General features: G+C 58.8%; 1 protein-coding gene across 2 annotated transcripts in view; it reads right to left on the minus strand.

Moving 5' to 3' along the window:
* The window catches only part of TBC1D22A (TBC1 domain family member 22A), a 260,985-nt gene extending 251,578 nt beyond the window's left edge, over positions 1–9,407 (minus strand). For both annotated transcript variants that reach the window (XM_061124319.1, XM_061124318.1), the window contains exon 1: positions 9,209–9,407. In XM_061124319.1, coding sequence (XP_060980302.1) covers positions 9,209–9,270 — 62 coding nt within the window. In that variant the 5' untranslated portion in view covers positions 9,271–9,407. The remainder of the gene's footprint in view (positions 1–9,208) is intronic.
* Between the last annotated feature and the right edge of the window lie 967 nt (positions 9,408–10,374).

The following is a 10,374-nucleotide window of genomic DNA, read 5'->3' on the forward strand; positions in this document are numbered from 1 at the left end:
GCGGGGCGGGGCGGGGTGCGCAGGGGTGAAGGGATCGGCAGGAACAGGCCTCCAGGGACAGGACCCGTCAGGCCACTACTGCGCAGCCTGGGTTGGGGTCAGAAGGACTCGACTGCAGGCCTGGAAGCTGCTAAGGGTAAATCTCACACGTTCTCATCACAAGTAAAAACGTCTAACTGCGTGGTGATGGATGTTAACCAGACTCACTGGGTCATTTTGTAATCTGTACGTATATTGAATCCTTACATTACACCCCTGAAGCTAATATAATACGTCAATTATGTCTCAATAAAAAAGCAAGAAGGGGCTTCCCTAGTGGCTCAGTGGTAAAGATCTGTCTGCCAATGTGGGAGACGTGGGTTCGATCTCTGGTCCAGGAAGATCCCACGGGCCACGGGGCAACTAAGCCCGTGCGCCCCGATGACTGAGCCCGTCTCTGAGCCTGTGCTCCCCAACGAGAGACACCTCCGCCACAAGAAGCACACTCACTGCAGTGAGGGCAGCCCCTGCCCGCCACGAGAGGACGTGTGAGCAGCAGTGAATACCCAGTGCAGCCAAAATTTCCAAATTAGAAATTAAAAAAAAAAAACAGGGGCTTCCCTAGTGGTCCAACAGGTATGATGCGGAGCTCCCAATGCAGGGTTCGACCCCTGGTCAGAGAGAAACTACGATCCCCACGCGCCATGCAGCACCGAAAAAGGACAGATCGATGGGGGCGCAGAGGGGACGCCTTCTGAAATCAACAGAGGAAAGGCCCGCCCCGCGCCTCCCCACCGCACCCCAGGCTTGCGCTGTGCCCCCTCCTCTCTCCAGTCTCCCGCCAGCCCGACTCCTCTGTGCTCCACAAAGTCCCGCACTCCACCCTCCTCCTTCCCAGCACGTGGGAAAGCACACGCGTCTCCCGGGAACGCGCACACAGCTGCCTCCAGGCTGAACCACCTCCGGCTCTCGAGCACACACGCGCCACCTCACGTTCTGGGGTCACAAAACCAGCCGTGCCCCCACGGCCAGGCCTCACACCCAGCCCTCGGCGTCCCGCCCCCGCTGGACGGCGCCCTCTGCAGCACACGGATAAAGGCATCAGGCTCGCGCCCACCAGCATCCTCGCGGCTCCGCCTGGAACCCGCCCGCGGGGTCTAGTGCCCCCACACCCACCCCTTCCGAGACGGCCTCTCCAAGAAAACCGATTCAGAAAGGAACCTCGCCGCCTCCTGGAAGCCCACCATGTTAGGTGGGCCCCCAGTCCACCAGGACCTCCAAACCTCCCACCCCAGGCCACCATCCCCACCAGGGAGCGCCCCGGCCTCCAGGGCAGTCAGGCGGCTCCCCCGCGCCTGCCGGGTCTGTGTACTGCCCTCGGGGGGTACTCGGACGCCCTGTGCCGGGGGCCGGCCCACCCCAGCCTGCTCGCCACCCCCTCACGCATACCGCCCAGGGCCTCTTCGGTCCCTCCACTGCCTACACTCTGTCTCCGAGTCTAGCAGAAACGTTCACGGGAAGAAGACTCGTGGCAAACCCGCCGCGAGGAGTGCGAGGGAGCAGGGGGAAGCCGGGCGGCCACGGGCGCATCTCAGGAGTGCGGAGCGGCCTGACCCCACAGCACAGTCAACCTCAAGGGCGCAGAGCACGGCAGGGCCACCACTGTCCTCTGCCGGCACCAGTGAGCTGCAGACCTCGGGGGGCAGAGGGGCGCCTGGGGACGGGCCATCAGGGCACTAATGCAGCCAGGAGCCCAGCATCGCCCTGGGCAGCATGGCCAGAAAGGGGCCTGAGTCCCAAGCCAGCGGGCACCCAGAGGGTCTGCCCCGCGGCCCCGTGCCTGGCCACACTAGTGACCACAGGAGCCTCAGCCCTGAGTTCTCATGACCCCAGCAAGAGGACCCACGACTGTTGTAAACTAGACTCACCAAGAGCTCCATGCACCCCCTCACCTGCAGCGCTCAGGCTAGAATCCCCCCCAAAGAGGAACTGGCATCCGAGAGAGCGAACAGGAGGAAGGGCAGTCAGCATGGAAGTTCCCTGTGGTGCGGCCCCGGATGGAAAAGCCCAGGCTGCCCTCCCCCTCGGGGCTTCCTGGTCCACTGCCTCCCTTCTGGGGGGGGGGGGGGGGGCGCGTCAGGGGGCCTAAAAGCTGCCCCCTCACCCCTGGAGAATTGAGGAGGACGTCCACCCTGGAAAGAGGAAGTCAGTGGGCAAGAAACCAGGTCCCGACCCCAGCCTGGGGCCAGGCCCGCCACCAGCTCAGGTGCAGGCCATCACGGACTGCACAGCGTCCCGCTGCTGTGAGGACCACAGCCTGGCAGAGGCGGCGCTCCGTCCACGGTTCCGCTGCCCCCCACCCCCCGGGGTGTGGAACCAACATCCGCCTGGGGACGCGGTTCACAGCCACTACCCCCGACTCCTCCCAAGAGAGGACCAGGCGCTCGGTCTCGGGCACTCCTCCAGTCGAGCATCCCCCGTGCAGACAGCCTCTCCGAGGCTGGGACCCCACTGCACCCAAAGGGCCCGCACGCCAGTCCTCACGCGGCCTGTGTTCAACAGAGGAGCGGACAAGCCCGGGGCAGGGAAGACGGAGCAGCCGCAGAAGGTATGGTGGGGGGGTGACACTCCCCAGCCCGGGTCTCCGAGCCCTCACTCGTCTGAGCTGCTCTTAGCCAGGAGGGGTCCCCCGACGGGAGCGGAGAAGGGAGATGTGGGCCCAGCGCCTGACCTGTTCATCTCCACCCACGACCTCCGCGGACCATCACGACGCTCGGAGTAGAAAAATACTTCCTCCAGCTCTTGTCTTTGAAAAGTTTAAAAAACAAAGAACAAGTCCAAAGTCATCAGGGATTTATTTTTCTTTAAGTCACTTTTGTTCTCATCTAAAAATTAACCAAAAAGGGTCCAGATTTCCTACATTAGACAGAAATATAAGGTGAGGAGGGAGGGAAATTTTCACTTTAACTTTTTCAAAATGTTTCCAGACAAAACAAAAGGCATTTAATAACATAAAATGTGACACTGGAAAACAAACCGTATATTTAGCAGAAGCCCACCCTCAGGTGTGTCCACGGCGCTCATCAGAGCAAGACCACCTCCACTCACGTTGTGGGGGGAGGGGGGGTGCAGCCAGAGAAACCCACTCCCCTGGAACACAAAGTCGCTGCCAGAGCAGACTCCCAGGCTCCCCGTGATGGGAAAACAGGGACAGACAGACAATCCGAACAGCCGCTCGGAAAGCACAGCAAGAAAACCACCGCAGTTTATAAAAATTCAGGCTGGGGGGCTGGGGGACCGCAGCTCGGCACCCCTGAGGAGACAGGCAGGGCCTCCCCATGGCTCCCAGACCCCAGAGGACACAGCAGACCCCTCCCAGCTCAGCCCCAGGCCCTGAGGACTGAAGACGCTTTGCCGAGGTTACCAGCAAGGGCCCAGCCCACCCAGCCTTCCCACTCAGCCTCCCCAGCACATCTGCCTGACCCCTGACCGCCCCCACGGGGCTTTCCTGCAGCCCCGGGAACAAATGACCACAAGCTTGCTGCCTTACAACACACACTCATCATCCCAAAGCTCTGAAGGGTGGGTCTCCCAAGACTAAAGTCATTCTGGAGGCGACCCTGGGAGACCCACCTCCCGCTCACCCGGCGTGTCGGCAGAACTGTTCTCAAACAGATGCAGGACCAAGGTCCCCATCTCCCTGCTGGCCGAGAGCAGAGGAGGCCCCCAGCTCCCAGAGGCCCCCACGAGCCCTGCCCCAGGGCCCCCTCCTGCACCCTCAAAGCCAGCAACCGCAGATCAGACAGAGCCACGTCCCCTGTCTCTGACGCCTTTAAGAGCTGCTGGGACTACAGTGGGTCCCCCGGAAGCTCCAGGACAACTTCTCCATCTCAAGGGCAGCTGATGAGCGACAATAATTCCACCTACAACCCTGATTCCCCTCTGCTATGGAACCGACGCTTCACAAGCTCTGGAGGGGAGGACGCGGACATTTTGGTGGGGGGGGGTGGATCATTCTGCCAACCACACGCCCCTCCTCAGGCCAGAACCCTGGGGGTCACCCCAACCCCAGCACCCCGCCCATCAGTGACCCCTGCAAGGCCCATCACAGCCTAGGCCCCGAGCCTGCTCTCGGGAGGACGATGGGGCCTCACCACTCACTGATGGGGGCCAGGACCCAAGTCCTCTCCAGGCCCCACTCGCCCCCTCCTCACCTCCTCCGCCGAGTCTCCCTACAGGAATGCCCTGACCCTGACCCGCACCTCCACATGCCAGGCTGGCCCCTCCTCCAGCCCTGGGTCCCTGCTTAGGTGAGACCTCCTCTGGGGGACCCTGCATACTGACTGTGCATCTGGTGTTCGCCAGCCCCGAGGCCCACGTCCCTCTGCTCAGCATTCAGCGCGGTCCCTGGCACATGGAAGATGCTCCCGGCACTTTCTAAACGAGTTACCTGCTCAACACGCCTCCCTGCAACTGCGGTGGCCTGTGGGATGATGGTGGAGCCGGCTGGCCCGTTCGCTCAGGGCCCCCTCGTGGCTCTGAGCGCTGAAAGCTGACGGCCGCCAGAGCCGGGACACTGAACTGTCTTCCGCCCCAGCCCCAGCCGAGCACCATGACCATTCCACCCGCAGTGGGGGCCCTGAGCACCCCCCACTTACAGACGTCGCCCTGCACACTGTCAGCAGAGCACGCCAGGCGGCGGGCGGGGGGGCCAGGCCGAAGGGCGGCGTGTGTTCTCACACCCATGTGCGAGGGCTTCGTCGTGGCATTTAAGGTTACATGTGGCAAGAACACCAAGGCCAACAGCAGGAGCAGCAGCCCCACGCTTCCTAACTGGTCCCCGGTTCGACCACAACAGGACACGCAGGCCAGGCCACGCCTCGGGCAGAATCCTCCAAAGGCCCCTCGCTCAGAAGGAGAGACCCAGAGCCCCGCCTCCAGGCCTTGCACCCCATGACTGTCCCCCTGAGCCCGGCCCTCGGCAATGGTCACACGGCCCCTGTGCTTCCCCCTCAGACACACACGAGCATCGCCCCCAAAACAGGACCTCTGCATGTGCTTCACCCCTCTGCCGGGACCACTCCTTCCCAGCTGTCCCCGAGGCCTGTTCCCGCACCTGCTGCAGACCTTGCTGAGATGTCACCCGCTCTGGGAGGGCTCGCCTGGCCCTCGTATTGTCCTGAGACCACCCTGCCCCCCAACCGTCTGTCCTTCTGCCCTTCGTCTGGACTCCAGCCATCGCCCCTGACAGTTAACGCACTCCGTAACACATCACTCTCCACCTCTCCCATTCCGCTGTGAGCACACAGGTTCTGCTCTCTTTTGTTCACGGATGCATCTCTAGTACCTGGAACCATGACTCACACGTAATACAGGTTAAATAAATATTTGCTGAATCAGTAAGTTATCAGGCTCTCAGAACGGGTCCAAGAGGCCCCTCTCCTTCTCACCTGAGAGATCAGAGCTCGGCCCAGCAGATGTCCTCCTGGAGGTCACAGGCACTAAGGTCTAGTGCAACTCCCAGGTCACACAGGAGGCCACGGACGGCCCACAGCAACAGGGCCAAGGCGAAGGTCACAGAGATGGCTGAAACCCGGACCACCCAGCTCCTAGTCAAACGTCTTCCCATCCTTCATCCAGAAAAGAACTGTCTAAGGAACCACCAGCCAAACACACAACCTAAGGCCCAGAGCGTGCGCAGAAGAGGGAGATCTCCCAGGAAGACCAGCGCAGGCAGCGTGAGACCTTGGCCAAATCACTGGTTCTCTCCAGGCTCTTGTAGGAAACAGTTCGGATCAACCACCACTTAGCTGATTTTGCAGTAACAACGCAAGGATGAGTAAGGAACACCCTAAGCGCGCAGAGCCCACTGGCTGGTGGAGAAGCCAAGCCCTTTCCAGCAACACTGAGTGTGATGCACGAAGGGGTGCTTCAGTCCAGACCGCATGAGACAGGCAGGCTTCACTGGGAGGCACACCGCAGCGAGTGTTTTAAATCCTTAAACAGAAAGCCGGGCAGGAGAGGGAAGGGAGGAAAAGAACATGCTGGTCAGTTACAAAAGCACGAAGCTGACAGAGGCATCACACAGCAGGTACAGCAAGGAACCCACAGGCCCCGCAGCACCACTGGGGGCAAAGCTCAGAACAGGGAGGGGCGGGAGACGCGGCTGATGAATCGAGCGGGCTCAGGTCATAAAGGGCCTTACACGTCCTGCAAAAACACCGAGGCTTCTCTGCAGGGCATTTCCGGGAACACCACCACGCCTACCTCAGTGAGGCCCAGAGTGTGCTTGGAGGACAGAGTGCGTTTTATAAACTCTAAAACACCTAAGAGGGACTTCCCTGGCGGTCCAGTGGTCAAGTCTCCACCTTCCAATGCAGGGGATGTCGGCTCGATCCCTGGTCGGAGAACTAAGATCCCACAGGCCTCTCAGCCAAAAAACATAAAACAGGAGCAATATTGTAACAAATTCAATAAAGACTTTTAAAAATGGAATAAACCGCCAGGGAGACAAACACCGTGCAGAGTGCTAGGAAGAGGGCCTGGCAAACGGTGACCGCAAGATGAATATCAGCCACTACTGTCAAGGAATTGTTCATTATAAAGGGCTGTGCCGTACAAAGAGCCTTTAACAGTTCTGTATTTTGTGGTGGGTGTATTCTTCCACCTTCAGGTTTCTCTGGGTTGGGGCCCACACTCAAAAAAAAGCTAATTACAGGACCCACTCAAAAAGCTGACACAGCGGCTAGAATCGGCGAGGATCTGAGCGTGCAGTGCTTGTGCAGGTAAGGCAGGTGCTCGGCCAGCGATCCCCAAGGGAAGGCTTTGGGGGTCCTCCCTACATCCTCCCTACATCCTCCCTCCATCTGCTGACGCGGAACGGGCACACCTCTGCAGCTCCTCCCGTCACCCGAAACGGCAGCACAGCCAGAGGCGAGGCCACAGGAGGCAAGGGGCCCGCAGCGGCCGTGCAGGCCTTTCCTCACAGGCCAGCCTCTCCTCCCGGCCCTGCCCTCTGCAGTGATGGCCGCAGCGGGTCACACACAGACCCCACTCTGAGTCTGGAACGATCTCAGGGAGCTGCTCTTAACAGTGCCCCCGGCACAGCACAGACTCAAAACCCCAGGAACAGGCAGGCCTGTCTCTGGTGATGCAGGATTTCACAGAAGAAAATTGAGGACACCATCAAGTTCCCGTGGCTGCCACAAGCAAGTACCACAAACCTACTGGCTGGAGACAACAGAAACTTATCCTGTCCCAGCACTGGAGGCTAGAAGTCCAAAGTCAAGGCCCCGGCCTCTCCCAAGGCTCTGGGAAAGGATCACTCCCTACCTCTTCTAGCATCTACTGGCTGCCGGGAATCTGCAGCTTATCTGGTTTGTAAAGGCATCACTTCAATCTGCCTCCACTATCCGTGCCATCCTCCCTACATCTGTCTCTCTGGGTGCAAATTTCCCTCTTTCCCTAAGGACCTCAATCATTGGACTCAAGCTCTCCCTAATCCAGAATGGCCTCATTTCTCATTTGAACTCAATTCCATCTGCAAATACCTTGTTTCCACATAAGGTCAGACTCACTGGTTCCGAAGACCTGAATTTTGGGAGGGACCCTATTGAACCCAAAGTAAAGTTAAAAAAAAAAAGTAAGTAAAGTGAAGTCGCTCAGTCGTGTCCGACTCTTTGTGACCCCATGTACTGTAGCTTACCAGGCTCCTCCATCCATGGGATTTTCCAGGCAAGAGTACTGGAGTGAGTTGCCCCTTCCTTCTCCAGAGGATTTTCCCAACCCAGGGATCGAACCCGGGTCTCCCACATTGTAGGCAGACGCTTTACCGTCTGAGCCACCAGGGAAGTCCCATGGAACCCAAGATAAGGACAAATACCCAAGAGACACAGTTATGGACCCAAAGGTTTATTCACCATTAGAACTAACACAGAAGCCCCATTACTCTCTTGCCTCAGTTGCTGGTTAAGAATCAGAAACCATTTAGACTGAGGAGGTACCAAAATCTCAGGACCTAAAAACAACACACAAAATTGTTCTGCCACGTGGCTCCTTCCCCTGGAGTCAGTGCTCTAGAGCACCTGTTCCTGTCACCGCTAGGCCCTCCTGCTCTCTCTTATTTCAAAACTTTCACATCATCTTGGACTCTAACATTGGCTGTGATGAAACCTCTTGACTGTCCTTCAAGGACCATCCTATACAGTAAAACAGGGTCTTTGGCCAACTTCAGTGACCCCTATCCAAAAATCACTGTTCTGGGCAGACAGTAACTCAGCTCCTGCTAACTCCCAGACCACTCTGAAATTAAGCCTTTCTGACTGGACACAGTGAATTCCAAAGTTTATAATTCTATCACTCAAACAAAGTGCTTATTATGCAGCCTTAAAAATAAACTGTGCTCTTGAATGATTCTACTTGGAGTTAAGACCACAATTCTTCATTTTCAGTATCTGAGACTTTTAGTTTGCAAACAGGACCGTGTTTAGAAATCCTGTAGCTTGTTTCTCTCTAATCTACGTTCAGCAGCAGCTGATTTCTTCCCAAGTACTTTCCGAGTCATGTCTCCCTGTTTCCTTGGGGCCCTGGCTGGGCAGGGCCACACATCAATTACAGGAGGACTTTGGAGCAGTACAGCTTCCAAGGTGCACCCAGGTCACTGCTGGCACTTATTTCAAAAAATATATATATATTTTTTTTTAATTTTCTTCCTGCTGTTGACTCAAGACAGGAGTTGGGTTTTGAGGCCAGGAAGCTGGGAAGGTGGAAACTCACAGGGAGCCTCAGAGTACTTTTCCTAGCCCAGGGCAAAAGCAACAAAACCCACAGGAGACTAGAAGGCCAATCGAGTGGATCCAGGCCACCACGCCCCCCTGCAGAAGCTCACCCGCCCTGCGGGGGCAGCCACCCGGCCACTTTCCGCGTCCCACCGACTCCTCGCGGCTCCAGGAGAGAGGTCTCTCCTACGTGCAGCCCTGGCGGCCGAAGAGTTTCCGCAGAAGTCAGCCTGCCGGTCTCAGGACAGACACCCTCCCCTCTGGCCCCGCTCCTACGTGCAGCCACGGCCACCTCCCAGACCCCACGGTCCGCGCCCCCGGACACCCTGGGCAGTCCCCCCGGAGGTCCGATCGCCCCTTCGCACCCCCGATTCCTCTCGCAGCCCCCGGGGAGCCGACGCGCCCCCTGACCTCTGACCCCTGACCCCGACCCGGGGCCCCGTCACACCCACCTGCCCGGGACCTTGCTGCTGCCGCGCTTCCAGAACTGCTTCCTGGCCCCGTCGCTGGCCATGGCCCCTCCTCATCGCTCAGACCCACGGCCCCGACACCCCAAAGGGCGGCCAGCCCTCTGCGGCGGCCCCTTCCTGTACCCCGTTTGGCTTCCCCCTCAGCGGTCCCCGGGATTCCCCGAAAATGTAGAGCGGAGAGGCTCTTCCACCTCCCTCCGGAAGTTGCGCCTCCGCACGCCCGGAAGTCCCGCCCCCGTCCCCGGAGAGCGTGACGCACGACGCGGGCGCCCGATGTCACTACAAGGCGCCTCCTGGGGGCGGTGCTCTGGAGACACTGGAGTTGGGCTGCTTGTTAGTCACGACGACTAGAGGCCCCGGGTTCTTCTGAGAGTCCCGCCGGGCGGTGGTCCTCACCAGAGGGCGAGACAACGCGGGGACCGAAGACACCCGTCCGCGGGGGGTGGTCGAGGGTGTGACTCGCGCGCACTTGAGGGGGACCGGTAAACACCCCGTGGGTGACTAACTCCTGCACTCATGGCAGGTGTAAACCGGTGGGTGTAAACTGCAGTCATGGCCGGTGGGCGAGAGTCACGGCGAGGGGGACGGGCTTTGTGAGGGTCAGTGGGGGTGGGGCCGGGGCGAGTGAGGGACTGGGGGCTGGAGGGGCTGGGCGGGGAGGAGGGATGGGGGTTGGGCCAGGCTTCCCGAGTAAGAGGTGCCCCTGAAGCAGGAAGATGCCCCACCTCAGCGCTGACCACGGGCAGGTGAAAGACACTCTGGTTTCAGAGACTCGGTTCAGTTCAGTCGCGTCCGACTCTTTGCGACCCCATGGACCGCACCACGCCAGGCCTCCCTGTCCATCACCAACTCCCGGAGCTTGCTCAGACTCATGTCCATTGAGTTGGTGATGCCATCCAACCGTCTCATCCTCTGTCGTCCCCTTCTCCTCCTGCCTTCAATCTTTCCCAGTATCAGGGTCTTTTCAGATGAGTCAGTTCTTCGCATCAGGTGGCCAATATATTGGAGTTTCAGCTTCAGCATCAGTCCTTCCAATGAGTATTCAGGACTTAGTACAAAAGAAGGAATGAAGATATTAATGTTTATGTTGGTTACGCGTTAAAGTAATGTTTTTATGCGTGTATTGGATTCAATAAAATGTATTGCTG

This window comes from Dama dama, chromosome 22, assembly GCF_033118175.1.
Source record: "Dama dama isolate Ldn47 chromosome 22, ASM3311817v1, whole genome shotgun sequence".
Lineage (NCBI taxonomy): Eukaryota > Metazoa > Chordata > Mammalia > Artiodactyla > Cervidae > Dama > Dama dama.